Here is a 19,727-nt window from a genome sequence, read left to right as displayed (position 1 = left end):
ACCTCGAATTTACGCTGTCGCCCGTGGGAAAAGGCCAGGCAGCATGCGAAACCTCTACGTAACGATCACCCTGAGAAATTCGTTCACCGGACTGCCAAACCACGGACAGCTGGATAGATATACGGAGGGGATAAGGAATGAACTGTTTCGCGCATGACGTCACGAAACTAAAACCGTACTCAACGACCAATAATTCTCTCGTACGGTCGTTCTTTATTTCGCTCGGAATCAGTCGGAATTAAGGTGGAAAGGGCACCGTTTAAGGGAACAGAAAGTATGCAGAAAGGGATCGGAAACGTGCCTGTTAGTCCTTTTCACGACTCGTCGATGACACTCCGTGAATCACGACCAATCCCGAAATGTCGCTGGTTTTAACACTGTTTCCATTGCGATCTATCGCTCTGCTGACTCACGAATTTCTACGACACGAACAAATCATTTCAAACTGTATACTTCAATTTCGTTCTACGAAAGAATATCTAACTGGCTACTACAAACTTCATATTTTAGTTTTCTTCGATTTTTCGTTATGTCAAATTTCTAATGCGTATGGGACTTTAGGTTGAAGCTGCATTTCTAGGGATTCTCTATGTTTAGGAAACTTAGATACTTAAAATCATTGAATTAGGAATTTCGATGCACGTGTTTCGTTGGGAGTGAAGTTAAACATCATTTTTATATGGTTGTAGCTTAGGATACAAATTAAATCGCGTTGGTTGAGAAGACAGGTGATTGAGCTTAAATATGAGTTTTTTTTTACGTAATATTCACTTATACATAAAGCATTCAAAAATCGATAATGGAACAGGATACTATTAAAGGCGCACGCGTGAACCGATACTGATGCATGTCAGCTGTCCACCGCTGAATACAACATTGTATCGGGAATTTAATATCCTACGAAGTCTTCCAATGAAGAGGTATAAATTTGATCAGACTTAATGGCTTGTGATAATCGGACAAAGGTGTACTTGGGATACGAAGATGAATATGTCACTGATAAACACCGGCCAAGCATTAATTTTATGACAAATAAGATTGGTGGATTCCCAGTAAGTTTTACACGTAAACTCATTTGTATTACGGCAAATAGCAAATTTGAATTTATTACCAAAATTTTCTTTTATCTCTCAAATCATTTTCCTTCAAAGCTTTTTCAATCTTTTAGTTAAGGAATACTAGCTGATTTTTAAATTAATTTTGGAGTTATTATTAAGTGTAATGAAATATTGTTGTTTCTAGAACTGTTATGAAAAGAACACGTTTTCATTGCCACAATGTAGATTGTGTGGACTATACCAACTTTTGGCACTCCAGTTGTATGTTCCATTAGATAACTCTAAATTCCATAGAACACTATATATTTTTGCATGTATAAATCCAAACTGCTGGAATCACAATGAAAGTTGGACTTGCTTGAGGGTTCAGGCAATAGAAGATGAATGTAAAGCCAATACTTTAGATACTAATAGCATACATGTGCCATCTACGACATCTTGGTTGTCAGACGCGAATGACTGGGGTGATAATTTGAATGATAACTCTGAACAGAATGGAAACAATGTCTTGCCAAATAATACTGCAGAATTCAACTTTTCCTTGAGTAGAGATGTGGATGAAAAAATAACAGAAGAATTCTCTGTACTACATGTTGATGATCCTAATGCAAACAGGTAGATACTGAATAGTGATCAGTTATAAAGAAATATCAGTTGTTTATATTTTGAATATGATGTGTTTTAGTCCACCCAGTATAGAATCTCCAGTTGGAATAGGAGCTGTAGGTAGAATGGATTCACCACAAGCATCTGCTGAAATTGATGGAGAGGAAAGTGAAGTTGTTTGTATTGATGCTCCAATTCAACCTCAGTGTGATTTAATCAGTTTGTTACGTGAAGTAACTCCATTTCCCATTCAAGTAGAATCAAATATGGAAACAAACTTTTCATTTGTTGAAATATTCCTTTCTGTCGAAGAAGAAGATTATGCTATAGATGTACCTCAACATGTTCGTGATTTACTCCTTGAATATCAATATAAAAATCCAGATTTAGCACCAAAACCTGTAGGAGATTCTGATGAGGGTAAAACCGCAGAAACAGAGTCAGAGAAATATGAAAAAAGCGTTCCAATGCATGGCGATGAGATGTTCCATAATTTTGTTTCTCAAATACAGAAGAATCCTGGTCAGCTATTGCGGTAAAAAATATTCTAACGATTTTTATTTTTATTTTTTGTATTGTACTTTGAGAATTATTGTTTTTTCATCGTTTCAGATATTCTCGAGATAATTCTGCTCCACTATTGCTGTATCCGATTAGCGGATGTATCGGAAAATGTAGACATTGCGGTGGTGAAATGATATTTGAAGTTCAAATATTACCTACATTAATTTCTAAACTAATACTGCAACCCCGAACTGAAAAAAATTTTCAAATCGAATTTGGAACTGTTTTAGTCTATACTTGTGTAAGAAGTTGTTGGTCCCCAACAGATTTGTACAGGGAAGAGCATGTTATTGTTCAAGCAGAAAAATTATAGTGATAGTACGATTAAAATTAATGAGACTTTAAATTTCCAATTTTAGAGAAATTATAATTATATTCTTCTGTAGTACAATACCGTCCACCTCTTCGCGCATACATTAGAATTCTTAGCATTAAAATGTAAAGTTCTAATTCCTGATATACAATTCATTCCAAGTACCTTTCTCGGAAATAAACTAGAACAGTTATAAGAAAAATCATTATTTTACTTTCATCTAAGGACAAATGTACATTGCTCTTCATACATAAATACAGACATTTCAATGGAAATATGTGTAATTATTCTACTATTGTATGTACACATCTGTATTTCAATTATTTACAAACATAGAATATTATTAATAGCTAGAAGTTAAAGTATAAAAGAATTGCAAAATTATACAAACAAAATATTTAGTAAATTCTACTCAGAGGATGTTCTATAGGGTATTCACGTTGTTCATACATTGCATTAACAGTAGATTGATATACATGATCACCATTAAATAAGTCTCCTTCGTTAACTTCATTGTAAATTGCCATTACTTTATTGTATGTACCAAAAGTTAAAACTGATATCATATTTCTTTCGTGATCTGAATTGTGTAATCCGATGCAATACGATCTCGACACGCGCGATAAATTAGCTGTTACTCCATATATCTCTGTAAGCAGATCTGTAATTCTCATGAGGTGTATCTGTCGGTCGACAATTTCCGCTCCATAGCGATGGAATGATTTCAAAATACATTGTTTCATTTTAGAAACGCAGTGCTCAAGAATTTCAGCGCTAATACTTAAGGAAGGATGAACATGATCTTGTATCTTTACTTTTGGTTCCAAAATTGAAAGACAGGTTTCCTTTAAATCAAACAAAGGAAATAAGTGCGGATTCCTTCTTCTAAATACATAGCCATGATTGCCCTTTCCTGCATGCTGGAAAGCAGTTAAAGCAATGTATACGGTTGCGTTTATATTGTTTGTATCTACTGTTGTTAAAGCCAAAGCATCATGAAATGCCTGTAAATATGAATTATTCTTCATGTAACTTTGTGTACCCTGTAATTGTAATCCTTGCTGGATACAAGTCATACATTTAGTAGCACAATAATGTTCAGTAATGACTCTCTCAAGTTCAACATCTTGATTTTTATACAGATCTGCTAGTCCACTTGTGAGATATGTCATACTTTCCATAGTGTACAAAGAATACACCATTTCACCCAGAACTTTTTTAACAAACTCAAATTCATGTAAATTTCTATCAAAATGCTTGGTGTTTAAAACATCTTTTGTTAAATTATTTATAAAATTTCGCAATATACTAATAGCTTGAGCAGCTACATTCTGTCTACCAGGTTTCAGAAGTTCCATCATAATATCAAATGCGCCACCAGGTTCACCTAGTAGATTTCTTTTAGGTAAAATTACATCATTGAATTCAACTGTACACAAAGGTATTTCATGATGACCAACTGTTTCATAAGCTTCGGTAACAGTTACACCTGAGAAATTTTTCTCAACCAAGAGTAAGGAATACTTTGTTTGATCACTGTTACATGTTGAAACATCATGTGCAAAAACTAAGAAAAGATTAGAGTCTACTCCATTAACAACATATGATTTTTTACCATTCAAGAGCAAACTATCTTTTTCATATTCTTTAACTGTACTTTTAATATTATTTATATTTGTGCCATTATCACCTTCTTTGATACATATTGTTGGAATTACTTCACCACTTGCAATTCCAGGAAAATACTCCAATTTTTGACTATCTGATCCATATTTAGAAATTAATTGAACAGGTATAATGTGATTCTTAACAATGTAACTACCCAACCAAGGTACGTTGCTCAATGCTTCTATTAGCCTCAGTGATTCTGTTTCTGATAAATTCAAACCAAAATATTCTTCATTAAAATATGCTTTAAATACCTCCAAATTTCTAAGATTGACTAGTATTTCCTGTTTATCCACTTTGTTGGTTGATCCAGCACAACTGGAAACATAATCTTCAATTGGCTTCAACCAGTCAAAAAACTCTTTAAATCTATCTGTGCTTTGTGTCCTTGGGAACGATAAAACATTATTATCAAATTCTAAGAATAATAGACTCTTTAGGAAAGGTTTTCTTCGTGGTTCCTTTGGTAGATGAGATGAGAAAACGGTCTCTCGGTCATTTAAAGTCTTAAACTTCACTTCATGTTGTGAATTCCTTTTGACCACATAATTTGAATTTAAGTTCAGAAACTTTTTCATATGTGACGATCGACGTACAAACATTGTTAAGCGTGTTCAAACAATACTTTGAAAAATTCATACAATTAAACACAGGTCAATCATCATGGACTATGAAGCGAGGAAGATGCGCAACCAAACAGTTTCTAATACGCGTTATAAACTCTTTAAAGATATTGTTTTCTCCCGTTCCATATCGGGAAACCGTAAATATTATATTTCCAACTTAAATATAAACATTTAGAGAGCTATTAAACAAGATAACAGTATTTCAAATATTACTCAGTGTGGGAATATTATATTGATTTTTTTTCTGATAAGTTTGCTACACTTGATACGTTATTCCAATGACTAAAAATGGTCTAAAGAAAGTTTGGAAGTCGAATCGGGTGAGGTGTCACTCGCAGGCCTGTATTATTTTTAATTGAGTCAAAACTAGGATTTTAATTATGTCGTATTTGAATCAACCCGATTACGTACGTTACGTATGTAATTGCGGATCTTTAAAACCAATATCGAAGATTTATTTTTGTCGGTACTGTTCGAAAATTCGGTGCGGATATTGTGTCTGTCAAGAGGTACGTAATATACTAAAATCATTTAATATCAATTAATACTGTTTAATTTTATCATTTTTTTAATAGGTTGATTCGCATTATTGCCCTAATTGTATGGAAAATTTGCCATCCACTGAAGTTCGTTTGAAGAAAAATAAGTAAGTCTTCTGGAAGACAAAATATCTGACGTTTTTGTTTGTAGTTAAATTGTTAATATTGATTGGAAATGTTTGATAATGCCTCCAAAGGACTAATATTCATTTAATTGAACTCCATCCTAATTTAAGTTATTTATTAACAGGTGCTCCAACTGCTTTGAATGTCCTTGCTGCTTTCATACTTTATCTACAAGAGCTGGTCATGTACCTTTAAAACCAGCACCTTCTGAGGGAGAGGATGGGAAAGATGTTAAATCAACACCAAAGAAAGTTTATTACTTATTTTGTTCCTTATGTAGATGGACTTCTAGAGATGCTGGCATACCAGATCAATCTGTGGGTATGTTTATTTATCACATTACTGTGACAGAAAAATCATTTAAAAAACAATATGCTGATATTGTAATTTATTTTGTCTAGCTACTGGAGGTTGGCCTGAACAGGAGAATCCTCATACAGGTCGTATAAATGCTCTAATTGAAAATCATAAAATATTAGCACACATAGAGAAACACCAATTGGAAAAGAAGAGCCTTCTGCCGAAGCGTTTTTATGGAGCATTACTAAGTGTAATGTTTCAAATTTATTTATTCTCAAACATTTTTTAAAATTATTTTTGAAACATAATTATTTTTTCCTTAACCTCAGGTTCTGCATACGAATATGTCGTTCGATATGGTTCGCAAACGTATCGGTCGACCGAAAGAACCACCTACTCAGTTACAATGTGATCAGCCTCCACCAGCTGTTGCTAGCGAAGACGTAGATGAATTGCCGCCAGAAATTTTTACAGCACCGGTAGACATAACTAAAAGTAAGTAGATACATCAAATGAAATACTCCAAGTATTGTTTAAAAATATCTTTATTTTCAAATACAGTTACCACATTGGAACAAAGACTACAACATCCAGACATGCAAGCGGAAAATGTGAACGAATTGCGTCCTCAACATAGACAATTCTTAGTTAAGAGATCACAGCGGTGTAGAGTCTGTGAACATAATATTAGTAAACCAGATATTTCTCCTCTGTCAGTAAAGTTTAAAATTCAACTTGCTGCTTTGTAAGTTTACAACACGTATAAAAGTTTTCAATTATTTTCTCTTATACTGTTTCATCACTCATATGTTCGCGGTGTAGTTACCATGTTCCAGAAGTAAGGATTGTTACTTGTGAACCGCTTCGTCCAGGGAAAACGAGCGAGTTGTTACTGAAATTTTGTAATCCAACTCAGCATCAAACTCAAGTAACATTGCTATCGCTGGATACGTCGATGGATACGCCAATAGATGTTTCTAGCGAGAAGGAAGAAGCGAAACAAGAAGTACAACCGGTAAATATTTCATTAAGCGCAGTGGAGGTTTAGAGAAATTATATTCAATATTTATATTCATTATAATTACAGGAGTCCGAGTCTCCGAATTTGTTGCCTTCTATAGTACGACAAGTGCTTGTAATCGAAGAAACTAAACCTTTAAAAATTAGCGCGAATGCAGATTTAGTTCTACCTCACAGTCCTCTTATTCTTCCACCTAGAGATGATGCCGCTGAATACGACGATACAAGCGACACTCACAATTTTCAGGATGATCCTAAGTATGTATTTTATTACTTCAATCTTTATTGTTGCAATAATCTTATGTTATCTTGAAAAATTCGATTCTTTCTTTGAAGACTCGTGGTGTGGCGAAAGGGAAACAAGGCAGTAATAAAACTACATGTAGTGCCGCACGAAAATGTGCAGGAAAATAAAAGCCAATCGGTCATAGTCGGATTTGTGATGCAGTATGGATATGTGAACACGATCACTACATTGGATCATAAAGCGCCTAAAAAGTTAGATCTCAAAGTAAAATTATATCTTACTGTTGGAGATATTGTCGGCGCTACTTAATGTTTACCACGAATAATATTTATGAGTACTATACAAATTTAATCGCTACTGCAAATATTTATCATGTAAACGATGTAATCATACGCACTAATTTTTTAAATATTTAATAGAAATACTCTTGTATATTATAATTTAATGCAGCTTGTATATATTGTTATCTCTTAACAAAAAATTCTAAACGTTAACAAAATTTGCATTTATATTAATTTTGTAGCAAAATGATGCTAATCTATTACATAATTTGTTCAGTACACGAAAGAAATATTTAATACTGGTAAATTATATGCAATATGTAAAAGATGGTGAATTGTATATATATTTAAACATAAGTATTCAGGCAAGTGTCTTTTTTGTATTACTTAATGATGTTCACAAATCGAAAGAATGTAATAATATAATACATAATTTTTTTTAAATATTTATTTGTGAAAGTTAATAAACCACGCACAGAACGATAAGTTACAGCCTGCGTCCACGACGACCACCCTTTCTACGTGTAGAATCAGATGGAATTGGCGTAACATCCTCAATGCGACCAATTTTCATACTAGAACGCGCGAGCGCACGCAGAGCAGATTGCGCACCTGGACCAGGTGTTTTTGTTTTATTTCCTCCTGTAGCTCGTAATTTAATGTGAAGAGCTGTGATACCAAGAGATTTGCATTTTTCTGCTACATCCTGTTAATAACATAACAGTATTAGTCTCAAACTATTAAAACACATTTTATAAGCATATACACACATGCACATAAATATAAAATGTCTTCTCCCAGGTAAAGAAATGTGAGTGATGCAACACATTTCCAAAATAAGAAAGAAATTTAATATACCACATACATGAACGCACTTGGAGACAACTGTTGTCTATGTGCTGCCTGAATGTGGACAAGTCAAATGCATCTTTCTATTTAATTTATAGTGCATAATGTATATAACACTGACCTGAGCAGCAAGCATAGCAGCATAGGGAGAAGCTTCATCACGATCTGCTTTAACTTTCATTCCACCAGTAACTCTGGCAATGGTTTCTCTACAAAATAAGAGTGTACGTAAAATTGATGCACCTATTTTAAAAAACAATATTATTCTCAAACATACCTGCCGGAAAGATCGGTTACATGAACGAAAGTATCATTGAAGCTCGCGAAAATGTGAGCAACGCCAAAAACAACTTCTCCTTCGCGGAGTTGTGGTCCAAGGGAGACTTGAACTTCTTCCTTCTGTACCTTTCCTCTCTTTGGCGGCATTTCTGTACAAAATATTATTTTACTGTTATTTCTAGATATATAATTTTTTCAACCATTAACACTATTCACAACTTGACTATTTATTAACTCGATATAAGCTAACATAAACAATTGGATTTTATTTTGAGGTTATGTCTTGACAGTGCTTGGAATGCACACAAATTGCATGTCGTGAAATTCATCCGACTACATCTTTCTATTAAAGAGATAATCGAATGATACTGTGCTGAAGGTTTATGTATCTGCATGTCTTCTACATATTCAGCCTATTATTTTTTATGTAATAACAAGTATTTTTAACAGAATACCTGTAAATTGAACCTACTGAATACTCTCCGATGTAACGCGATCAACGCAGGAAGTCTAAAGAAAGATATCTTCCGGCGCGCTCTAGTCGACTTAAATTTCGATAGTATCGAAAATCGAAATACAAACGCTGAATTGTAGCTCAAAAATATCTGGAGGAAAGAAAGAGAAATCTAGAATATTTAGAACAGGTAAAAAATATTTATTTATTTCAGTATAAACCTTAGTAAAGTACACGAAGAATTTTTCCACATTATTTATATTTTAATCAGAGTCGTCTATAATAAACACTTTATCTTTATTCCGACTCAATGATGTTCCCATTAAGTCTTGTAGTGTACTTTGAACCTAAGAATAAATAATATAATGAAATAGTTATTAGTTGCATTCATAGTTGCAATCGATTAAAATTTTTGATTTTTTCAATACAACTTATCTATGTAATATACCTGCTTCTTCGTTTGTCTTGCAGTCTTAGGTCGTGATACAGTTGCTATGTCGGAAGAATCATTTTCGCTGTCTTTTTTAGCTCTACCACGACCACCACCTCGAGAACCTCTCCCTCTACTTGTCGTCCCTTTACCTCTTGTAGTCTTTTGCACAGTTTTTCTTTGTTCATCTTCATCGCTAACGTTGAGATTGTCAATATCCGCAAGCGATTCAATTTCTTGGGCAGTTCTTCTGCTTGTACTGTTGAATAATTCTTGTAGCTAGAAAAATATAATTTTTACGGATAAGTTTCCATTAGGCGTAAGTAGTATGCAATTATTTTCTTCATTTGTCTACTACCTCTACCTCTTCTTCATGTTCTTCTTCAATTCTTCTGTCACGAAAATCCTTAATTTCTTGAATAATACTCGCATCATTATCAACATTATCACAGGTCTCCAAGAAAGCAATCGTTTTTTTCATTTGATGACTAAACAGTGAAAACTACCAATAATGTTTAAAAGTTCATCTTAAGCATTAAATTACAAATACATTACCTAACTATATCTTTGAACGATTCATTGTCTCCTCTATCAACAAATCGGTTTAAAGCTTCATTTAAGCCATTGACTGTCAATACTGTCAGTTTATCTTTATTTTCTTCTGAAGTGAAGAATTTTTTTATTCCTCCTTGTACAGTTCTATTCCAATCTATATCGTCCTAATAAAAAAAATTAAAGAATGTATATTTTCAGAAAAAAAATGATTAAAGATCGTGGAGTATTTTTTTACATCGTTATAGTGGAGAGCTTGTGCCATTTCCTCAAGATCATCATCAAAACGTGATATGGTTGTGCCTGGTTTCCTATACAGACTTTTTTCTTTACGAAATACCACCATTTCCATAGGATTAGCGACTTCCTCGCAATATTTTTGTGCCAATCTATCGTGCAATATTTTTATGTTACATTTAAGTTAAAATCAAATTTGAAATACAAGTGCATCTTACTTCATAGTATCAAATAATTCTTCTTCTTTGGTATGAAATATTCTCAGACGAAGTAAAGGCTGAATAGGCTGTTTAGGATGACCTGTTAGTTGTTCAGCAGCTTGAGGTATAAGTTTATCTTCTATATATTTATCCACAAAGTTATATACAGCTGTAGATGGAGATGCACTGAAATCATCTTTTGGTATTTCTTGTTCTTGAAGGACCAAATTATCAAAGACAAATGGTCTAACAGTTTTTAACTTCAATTTTTTCATTTTAAATTTCATTCCATTTACACTCAACAGACCAACATGTTTAGGTTTTGCTTCAGCTTCACATAATGAAGTGGCAATTGAACTTCCTGTAACAAAAGTTTTTATGTAGGTAGATGAAGTTTTTAATTTTATATCATAATAATCATAATAATAGAAGTAACACTATATACCTGGCTGAGAAATAAAATACTCAGCATCTGTGATAAATTCTGGTGTGATACGACATTCATGTTCATGACCCCATATAATAAGATTAAGAAAATTTGGAAGCTTGTTCTGTGGAATGTATGCATATTCTCCATGTTGTGCACGATTTTGATGTAAGACAAATATATTAAAACAATCTGGTATATCTTTTGGACGTAACATATCCACCTTAAAAAGATACGTTTTTTTTAGAAAGAAAGTATGTAATATAACAAATAAAGATATTGTTTATAATTCTACCTTAAAATCTCTAAGCAATCTAGAGAGTCTTTGATCATTTATGTAACTTAAACCATAAAGGGCAACATGAGTTTCTCCTTTCTTGAGGATCAAAGGAGATATAGATACTTGAGTAAGGTCTGTCCATTTTCCAAAATAATTTATAAGACCAGATACCGATAACAAGTCCATTGATCCAACAGCACCAAAACCTGCAATTTGTTTCATAGTTGAGAATAGCATCAAATAGCATTAATATGATATCAATCATGGTTCTTATATTTCTTACTTGGATCATCATGATTCCCATGGATAGAAAATACTGGAATACTAACATTTATGTTTGGATCTTCATAGTTTACAGTTTTATAAGTACAGTGTCGAAATACAACTTCAGGATCACTCAGAAATTGTACTTTAATTTCTCTAATAAAAGATACATGTAATTCAAATATGTATAACACAAAAAAGACTGCACTATTTAACATATAAATGTATTCCACTGACCTGGGACCTAAGCAGTACTTCCTTAATAATTCCATACATTTTAATATAGCAATTTGTGAGGGTTTAGTATCGTGAAACAAATCTCCACCAAGAAGGATAAAATCTACTTCATAATCTCTAGCATACTGAAGTATCTCTTCGAAAGTTGTAAAACTATCCTCTGATACATGGCCTTAAATCGATTAATATTATTTCAAAGTGTATCATTTGTATGAAGAAGAAATATTTATATCAAATAAACATAGGGACCCACCCGCCTTTTTATTATAATCGAAACCAAGATGAATATCGGTTGCAACTAAAATTTTAAATGTATCATCCGGACTGTTACTTGGTTCGGAAGACATTTTTCATGCACAATATTTATTAAAAATTGCTAAAGAATTACAAGTTTTCTACGCATTAACCCTGAGCGTAAAATTAGGTTGCCGACTCCAACTAATAATGAGAAGTCCAACTAATAACCTATCATGATATCACGTTTTAATTATAATTATACATTAACAGGACAATAGCCTACTTAAAATTAGAAATAAATACGTTAATATTGTAATTAATCCACAAATAATTCACTGTGGATAACAAACGTGGCGATTTAGTTCAAAACTGCTAGTTAAATAAGGCGCCAAATTGTTCACGGAAGACTGATTGTGATTGGTTGAGAATTTGACCAATGAAATAGGAGATGAAGGAGTTTCTATTGGATGCTGAGTTAGTGCCAATTAGTGCTTCCTGAACACTGTAGCGTGATGGTCGTAGGAACAATATCTATTTTACACTTAAAATTTCTTGTAAGTATTGCACGCGTGGCTTACAGTTTACCTAAAAATGGTAAGTTAATGAAATATGCAATTAAGTATTTTATAATAAGCATTCTGTTTATTAATATACATATCGTTCATTATTATTTGCATACTGAATTTGTGCCTTATATTCTTAGAATGATTATAAATTTGATTATAGGAAAGAGAAACAATCGTCTGAATTAAACTCCTTAAAAATTCTGAAATTCTGTACAGAAATTCTCAAATTCAAGTGAAAATAATTTGAAATTCGCATGCGCCATTCCGCGTAAATCCATGTTCAGTATAGTAGCGACCTCTGGTGAGCACATGTAAACGCAGTGGAACATTTCTCACTCCATTACTTCCACGTACAGTTTCAAAATCCTAAAACACTGTTCACATAAAAGCATTTACTTCGCAGAGAAAGACTGCACGATGCAGAGCCCATTTCCCACATTGCAGCATCAAAGAAAAATCGCAGTTATAAGCTAAAGGTAATTAAACAGTCCCCTTAAACTTGTTCAGTGTCAACTTTAACCAAGATCCTAAGTTAAAATAAAACATATCCTATCAATATTACTAACAACACATTGCTGCTATCAATACTCTCCTTAAATCATTACAGAGAAGTCTTCAAAAAGTCAAGGATTTCCACGATTCAAGAGAAGGCGCGAAAGAGTTCGCGATGAAACCGAAATCCCCCGACGAATCCCGAGGATCGCCGAATCGAAGTGGAAGGGATTACAGGGGCGGCGTTCCGATCGCCACCTGGCGGTCAGTCGGCAGTCGTAGCAGCGAGGTGCAGGAGGAGGTTCGCTCGCCATATTTGTTGTTGTCGTCGATGGGGTAGGCTAGCTGGAATTTTTCGGGCTGGTGCAGTGGTAGTGTGTTATTCCGACGTAAAGTAGCACAACTGGTCGTGTGCCCGTGTCGGGCTAAGCCTTCGCGGACGGTACCGCGGACACAGTGCGAGATGTCTCTTACATAAAACTGGTGGGGCACTGGTGGCTCAGCTGTCCTACTCTGTTGTCGAGTGCGCCGTTCTGTGTGTGCATGTGTGTATACACATATACGTATATGTTTGTGTACTACTCCCCATTCTGTTCTGGCTCTGTACTGTTCGTTCGGTGGTGCTAGTAGCCCCGTAGTAGTAGTAGTAGTAGTAATAGTAGTAGTAGTCGGAGGGAAGGAAGGAAAGAAGGAAGGAGGGGTGTGAAGTGCACCAGTGACGGAACGGGTAAACTCGTTAGAGAGGGTGAGGTAAGCAGGAAAAGGGTTAGAATGAAGTATTATTCGGGCAGAAGCATTTGGACACATTCAGGCTATTGGAAATGCATGAAATACACTTGGAGTAAAATTCTCTGATACAGTTTTCTTTGCAGATCTTATCTCATAAGATTTACAACTGCCGATGAGAATAACATTTGATGTCAGTTAGTAGAAATAAGAAGGTGTATTTCATGGGTTTCCAATAATCTGAACGTGTCCAAATACGTCTGCACGGTGGTTTGTGTATTTACATATGCATATATATAGAGTAGAGGAGGTGTGAAAGGTGGAACAGTGAGACATTTGGGCTGGTAGACTTTAGAAAGGAGAGGGGTTAGCTCCCCTTTGCGGGGTCGGGGTCGTCGCACGTTCTTGACGTGGGTCTGTCGACCCGCCAAGGTCCTTGTGCCTCTGTGTCTCGCGTCACTGATACGCTCGTGTCCCTCTTTTCAATTTTCCTTTCCCTCTCGTGTCTCGAACCTAACCTAACCGAGTCCTTTCTAACCTAATCACGGTTTGCCTGTTTGACGTTCGACTAGCATAATCTCAACGCGACCATTTGGCTCTGTACTGTGTACGACAACGTCGCGACGCCTGTTTTTTTCTTTCTTTTTCTCTTCTCTCTAGCTCTCGGGGCTCGCGGAAAATTAGGCAAAATGGGAAAAATATTCGAGAGTGAGAAAAATCAATACGCTTCTTCAAACATCGAAGGGACGTGAATCAGCTGTTTCTGTTTTACTTTGCGATTGGGGTAGCCTCCTTTTTATGAGGAGGATTACGTAAATTGTGCATTCTTTTTTTTATTTTATTTTATTTTTTCTTAATTAAGTTTTCATATAAGCAACTTTCGAGTGATCGTGTTCTATGTTGTGTTTATGTTATTATACTTTCACTTTTATGCGTGAAGATAAGTTCTGGGAAAACTGTACATTTCACGGTGCAATCTTCGGTCATTATTTTAACAATAATCTACTTCGAAAATGAAAACAGTTTCATTTAAATATCTATATTCGTTATCTCTGTTGACAATATATGGAGTTAAATTATCTCTGGCATAAACAGTCTCATTTAGAGTTATCGTAAGAAAGCATGTAAGTAAAATCGAACAACAGAATTCGAAAGTGAAAGGTGACCTTGCAGTATCGTGAACCGAGCACAAGGGACAATGATGATTATTCGGGAATGTAACATCTATTTCAGACTATAATTATTTTATTATTATTCTACAATTTTGAGTAAGTGATACATGTAGAATTGAAAGAGAAGAATGTGAAAAAAGATCGGTTTGCGACTGTGGTCAGGGTGTTAATATCATGATGTTTGTGTCAGAATAGCAATTAAAAGTGGAGGTGACAAGTGGTGCAATAGGGAAAAATATCAGGTGTCGTATTGTCAGTGAAGAAACAGTAGTTAGAACATAAGCAAATTTCTCTATTACTTGAATGTGGACTCATCAGAGTTCAATTAATAAATCACCCCGATTTCCTTAGAATCTCCAAAACTTTGTTGCATGTTTGATGCATGTAGTCTCTCTGTTTATAATTTACAGTATGTGATCGTGTGTGCCCTTTGTAAAATATATTTTTTTACATATATTGACTAGAACAGGTGAAGTTAATTTAGGAGCAAATATGTGAGTATAATAAGAGCACACAAAAAATGTGAGACAACATTTTTTATTGATATTCAAAGAAATACAGTTGGAGTTAGGACAGTAAGGGTAGTTTCTCAGCGACCTTGGTCAACCAGCACCTCCCACGCTGACTATAGTGGAGCACCATCCACAAGTGGGCCCTCTACTCCACTTTGGTTTTCCTGTGCTTACAGCTTCTCATTTCCTTGGAAAACACAATCACAATAGCCACTCCAAATCACCTCGATCAAATTATAGTAAAACCATAGTAGAGCTCAGTACTCGAAAAGAGGGCACGCACGATCCTCTCCCTAGAAGCAGGATTCTCAACAAATTTGACGTAGGGGAGGGTTCCTCAAAATCTCGAAACCCCACGAACACCAAAGGAGCTCCAACTTTTACAGAATTTGAAACTTAGTACTTTTCTCGTGATTCGAAATTCTCCAAACCCTACTCTTCCTTAAATTTGAAAGGGGTTTCGAGGGTTGGAGAAATTCATCCCTAGTACAGACCCCGAATTCTAACCCTCGAAAATGATGTTTGCTCCACAGGCGGCGGCGATCCGCGGGGACCAGGTTGAGCGGACGGGTTAACTTGCGGTCGAACGGTGGCTCGGCTGGTAAGGGACGGCGGCGGTGTCGTCGCTTCGTGATCATCGCGGTGGGGCCGTCGTCGGAGCGCGGTGGTGGTGTGTCGGGGGCGCAGTGGCCCCGTAGTGTCGCGCGTGCCGATTCGTACGACAATTAAAACTGGCGGGCAACCTGGCTCGGTCTCCCGTCACGGTGGGTGGTAGTGGCGGCGGTGGCGGAGGCGGTGGCGGCGGTGGCGGAGGCGGAGGGCGCGGTGGGGGCGGGGGTGGTAGCAGCGGTGGTGGTTCTGGTGGCAGGGCTAGAGGCGCAGGGCCGGCTGCTGCGCCCCCCGGGCCCGGGGAGGACGCCGCCGGTCAACCTGGTGCACAGTTAATCGAGTGGGAGGAGACAGATCGTTACTCCTTCGACGACTCCGACCGCTTCGAGGAGGATTCACTCTGCAGCTGGAGCAGCGAGCCAGAATCGTTGTGCAACAACTGGAGGGGATGGCGACGACCCACCGCTGGATTCACCCCCACCAAGATGCCTGTCGAAGGTGAGTTTCCACCTTGACTTGGGCTTGTGCCCACCTGAGAGTGGAGCGAGGTACCCTGGGAAGTCGAGTTTTCTAGGACACTCTCAGGTGGACACGTGCCTTTAGCAGGGGAGGCTTCCTCCCCCTGCAGATGCATGCATTTTTTTACAGGTGTATGGAAAACCTGGGTATTAAATAAATTGGATTGATCTGACGGTTTAGGGTTTTTAGGTAAAGGTTCATTTGGTAAATTGATTATATCTATTTTGTATATTTACGCGTTATCGCAAATTAATTGCTGGGTTAATATCTACAATGTTAAATGTAACAATTGGCTGTGTTAAAGGATCCCCGGATAATCAATATTTATTGTCAATTTTGTACCGCTAATAAAACTAGGAAATGACAATTCGCTCGTCGTTAATAATTTACATATCAATTTACCAATCACGCACAGTTAAATCTATGACAATATTGCCCCGTTACTGTTTCGCACGTTCAATAATATTGGTCAAACTCAAACAATAACAGTGAATATTAATTATCCGAGGTCCCTCCTAAAACTAAAGTTCCAAGAACTTAGACTTTAACGAAACTGAAATGAAAATCACCAGTGCCCCTCGAATATTCTCTACCATAAACCATAACTCCCTCCAGTTGACTTCGCGTTTATTTGGGAAGAGAGAAACAATGTGACAGGACGCGGAATTAGTTTGAACGCGTAAATCCACTTCGCGGCCGTTCAATTTCCATTAACCGCTTTGATACATCGGTTTAATCATCGGTTCCGTGACGAGACGAGCGATCTGACGCAGGGGGTCCATTATCTTCGACAGCCAAGAGGCATCCATTGTCACTGGGTCCGCGGGAATGGGCGTGTAACAGTGCATTGTAATTCTCCTGTCTCTTTAAACGTCGCTTAAGATACCCGCATAGCGTGTGACGCATACAAACACTGTACCCCGTTGCCATGACCAGGCAAGGTTAATGATTTACCATCTTCCTGATGCATCGTCACGTTCCACGGAGTTGTTTCATTCTTCTGGCTTGACCATGTTGGGCCGCAGATGAGCTCAGAGCTTCCGTGAACCAGTCTATAAGCGTCTTCCAGGCGGTTTTCTAGCTTCCTCGAAACACTTTGCGTCACCTAATTGCACACACGTTTCCTCTGACAGATGTCGGCATTTAAATGCTTGTCTATTGGTTACTCATACTTTCGAGAAAAGATTCATCTCTTCAGAGACTCTGACGTCTCTTGTCAAACAACTTTTTTTTTTTTTAGAAAATTCATTTCCTAGAAAATTCATTTCTGAATACGGTGGTTCAAGAGTTCGCAAATTAATATCTGTTCGTTAACGGTAAAGTGTTTCATGAATTTTTACATGTGAAAAGATTTGCAAAATTATCTCCTCGCGTGAAGCTTCCGTTTCAAGGAATTGTTAAGTGCATTCATGTCGATAATAGCGAGGCAAGGTACAGTTATGTTACTTCCTGCTTGCAACTGCTATCAGTATTGTCAATAGTATTCCCCAGACGGTTTGCATTTACTATCAACATTAAACGTGTTCGACTGGAGTCAGCTTTGAAGGAAATATTTCTCAAAGTCCCGTTCAGATTGTAATGAAATTCAATTCCCTGCCGATTCAAAGGCTCTTTGTAGACGAGTCTTAAGGTAGACCGAAGGAGAAGCGTTAAAAGCAGGGATTAACTTTCTTTTTACTTTGCTACTGTAATTGAGCTGGCACGTGGCCAACGCGAGATCGCGCGCCACGCAAATTACACTGTTACCGTTGCTGGCGAGTATTCATTACACACCTTGCGATAATAATTTGCTGTATGGTTGCACTTTGGGAATCGATGCGTGACGCCGCGATACTGATTTGCAGAGTGGTTGCTGTCAGGAACTCCATTTGTCTTTGTTTACGCAATTATTTACAGTGGCGACATTTTTGAGCAAGCAATTTTTGTGCTCCTCGAATCAAAGGTAGCGTTTGTATTTTTGGAGCGTAATGAGACAGAATTTCTAAAATGACTTGGTGTATATATAACTTTTCTGTGTGGACCAATTCCAAGTTCTAGCGAGACATACATACTTTCCAATCGGAGCGGTACGAGTGCAGTCAAGTCGAACCTTCCTTGCACGTGTACGCTGAAACTTATATACAGGGTGTAAAAAAAGTAGAACTGAAAGCTTTGACGAGTAAACTCGCAAAATCTCTCATAAAAATTTATCTAGATCTGGATATTTAATATCAGAATTTTTATTTTATTCTTTCTCGTAGAATTCTATTATTTAAAATCGTAAAAAGTTAGATAATCAAGGTCCTATCTCATAAAAGATCCTTAAAGCTCTAGCTAATTAAATGGCGTGGAGTTACTTCTGGGCAAAAAATCTCTGGTTATTAGAAAATGAGGAAAAATATGGAAAAGTGAGGGAAATACTCTGCCCACTGTTATACTTAATTAGGTACAATTGTACCTAATTGTATCTACAGATTATGAAATTCAGGAATTTTCGGAATGATTGATTCGTTTCTTCTAGCAGGTACCTTTTTCACACCCTATGCATAAGGTCTAGCGTGCGTCTCTCTGTGTGCATCTGTTACGAACAGGGGAAGTAAGAGAGATTTCACTCGATCCTCGCTTCTTCTCTCCGGTCGTATACTCCTTTCCTTTTTCTCCACGGTCCTTGCTCCAAGCCAGGGCGATCAAGGCCGAGAAAAAGACTAAACGAAGAGCGTTGGATGGGGGTTAGGGGCAGGGGAGGAAGAAACCGAATCGTACTCGCTCTCGTTCTGCGCACGTAAACACTCGTCTCGTTCGAGATTTCGAGCACATCCGCTGTAACAGGATCCTATCGGGCGAAACACTTTATTACGTCAATGCATGTAAATAAAACAAATGAAGGCCCGTTGAAATGAATTCTGCTGAGTGCACCATCAACGTTGCACCATAAAATTGTACTTAAGAGAACATATCCAGGGTCATTTATTTCTCCATAAATATCATTACACTCCTATCGCTCATTAAAATGTATGAAGTCTTTCCATTAGAATTTTTTTATTTTAACAATCATGAAGTTATCTTATTCGAATGACGTCGTATAACATAATCGATTAGGATCATTGCAAATCGCAGTATCTGCAGTATCTTCTAGTTGTAAACTCTTTGCTAGCTCCAGGATGCCTTGAAATCATTTCAATCTTAATTAGGTACCAGTATACATGTAAATTGATTTCAGAATCGTGTCGAAAAAGCACACAGTTGTTTTTCGATCCTTTCGTCCATTTATAAAGTGGAAGAAATACTATTACACACGTCATACGTTACACTTTAATTTTCAATGAACAAATAGTAACTGTGAACCGTTTTTAAACGG

At 36.6% G+C, this 19,727-nt stretch overlaps 7 protein-coding genes across 11 annotated transcripts in view; 4 read left to right on the top strand and 3 right to left on the bottom strand.

Annotated features, from left to right (window-relative positions):
• The first annotated feature begins 306 nt into the window (after nt 1–306).
• Nucleotides 307–2,810, top strand: Trus (programmed cell death 2 like trus). Of its 2 annotated transcripts, none has more exons than XM_076383627.1 (5): nt 307–728; nt 822–1,052; nt 1,243–1,673; nt 1,744–2,199; nt 2,277–2,810. In XM_076383627.1, exons 2-5 carry the CDS (start codon nt 942–944, stop codon nt 2,539–2,541), a joined length of 1,263 nt encoding a protein of 420 aa, XP_076239742.1. In that variant the 5' UTR covers nt 307–728; nt 822–941; the 3' UTR covers nt 2,542–2,810. The 2 variants fall into 2 exon arrangements, with proteins under 2 accessions (XP_076239742.1, XP_076239743.1); XM_076383628.1 differs by having other exon boundaries at nt 714–728; nt 809–1,052.
• On the bottom strand, nt 2,732–4,910 carry LOC143182569 (complex I assembly factor ACAD9, mitochondrial). The gene has a single exon (XM_076383625.1). The coding sequence runs from the start codon at nt 4,809–4,811 to the stop codon at nt 2,940–2,942; it is 1,872 nt and encodes a 623-aa protein (XP_076239740.1). The 5' UTR covers nt 4,812–4,910; the 3' UTR covers nt 2,732–2,939.
• Nucleotides 4,911–5,072: 162 nt separating this feature from the next.
• Dctn4-p62 (dynactin subunit 4) lies at nt 5,073–7,668 on the top strand. The gene is made up of 9 exons (XM_076383626.1): nt 5,073–5,344; nt 5,411–5,481; nt 5,625–5,821; nt 5,902–6,050; nt 6,130–6,295; nt 6,362–6,545; nt 6,623–6,815; nt 6,888–7,078; nt 7,157–7,668. The coding sequence occupies exons 1-9, from the start codon at nt 5,216–5,218 to the stop codon at nt 7,374–7,376; spliced, it is 1,500 nt and encodes a 499-aa protein (XP_076239741.1). The 5' UTR covers nt 5,073–5,215; the 3' UTR covers nt 7,377–7,668.
• Nucleotides 7,669–7,708: 40 nt separating this feature from the next.
• On the bottom strand, nt 7,709–8,991 carry Rps14 (ribosomal protein S14). Of its 2 annotated transcripts, none has more exons than XM_076383632.1 (4): nt 8,932–8,991; nt 8,475–8,625; nt 8,319–8,406; nt 7,709–8,054 (listed from the first exon to the last, which is right to left on the bottom strand). In XM_076383632.1, exons 2-4 carry the CDS (start codon nt 8,621–8,623, stop codon nt 7,836–7,838), a joined length of 456 nt encoding a protein of 151 aa, XP_076239747.1. In that variant the 5' UTR covers nt 8,624–8,625; nt 8,932–8,991; the 3' UTR covers nt 7,709–7,835. The 2 variants fall into 2 exon arrangements, with proteins under 2 accessions (XP_076239747.1, XP_076239748.1); XM_076383633.1 differs by having other exon boundaries at nt 8,949–8,984.
• Nucleotides 8,992–9,116: 125 nt separating this feature from the next.
• On the bottom strand, nt 9,117–11,970 carry Mre11 (double strand break repair nuclease mre11). The gene is made up of 11 exons (XM_076383294.1): nt 11,811–11,970; nt 11,558–11,729; nt 11,340–11,476; nt 11,072–11,262; nt 10,795–10,999; nt 10,368–10,710; nt 10,151–10,301; nt 9,916–10,079; nt 9,719–9,848; nt 9,379–9,639; nt 9,117–9,277 (listed from the first exon to the last, which is right to left on the bottom strand). Exons 1-11 carry the CDS (start codon nt 11,902–11,904, stop codon nt 9,194–9,196), a joined length of 1,932 nt encoding a protein of 643 aa, XP_076239409.1. The 5' UTR covers nt 11,905–11,970; the 3' UTR covers nt 9,117–9,193.
• Nucleotides 11,971–12,636: 666 nt separating this feature from the next.
• On the top strand, nt 12,637–16,035 carry LOC143182042 (uncharacterized). The gene is made up of 4 exons (XM_076382784.1): nt 12,637–12,671; nt 12,764–12,836; nt 12,968–13,188; nt 15,796–16,035. The coding sequence occupies exons 1-4, from the start codon at nt 12,637–12,639 to the stop codon at nt 15,989–15,991; spliced, it is 525 nt and encodes a 174-aa protein (XP_076238899.1). The 3' UTR covers nt 15,992–16,035.
• A 79-nt stretch (nt 16,036–16,114) lies between these two features.
• Dora (zinc finger SWIM domain-containing dorado) overlaps nt 16,115–19,727 on the top strand; it is a 53,550-nt gene continuing 49,937 nt past the window's right edge. For all 3 annotated transcript variants that reach the window (XM_076383899.1, XM_076383898.1, XM_076383897.1), the window contains exon 1: nt 16,115–16,369. In XM_076383899.1, the coding sequence (XP_076240014.1) occupies nt 16,357–16,369 (13 nt within the window). In that variant the 5' untranslated portion in view covers nt 16,115–16,356. The remainder of the gene's footprint in view (nt 16,370–19,727) is intronic.

The sequence above is a fragment of the Calliopsis andreniformis genome, chromosome 8 (genome assembly GCF_051401765.1).
Source record: "Calliopsis andreniformis isolate RMS-2024a chromosome 8, iyCalAndr_principal, whole genome shotgun sequence".
Classification (NCBI taxonomy): Eukaryota; Metazoa; Arthropoda; class Insecta; order Hymenoptera; family Andrenidae; genus Calliopsis; species Calliopsis andreniformis.
The sequence above is the reverse complement of the archived record's forward strand: the minus strand, read 5'-3'. Positions and strand labels throughout refer to the sequence as shown.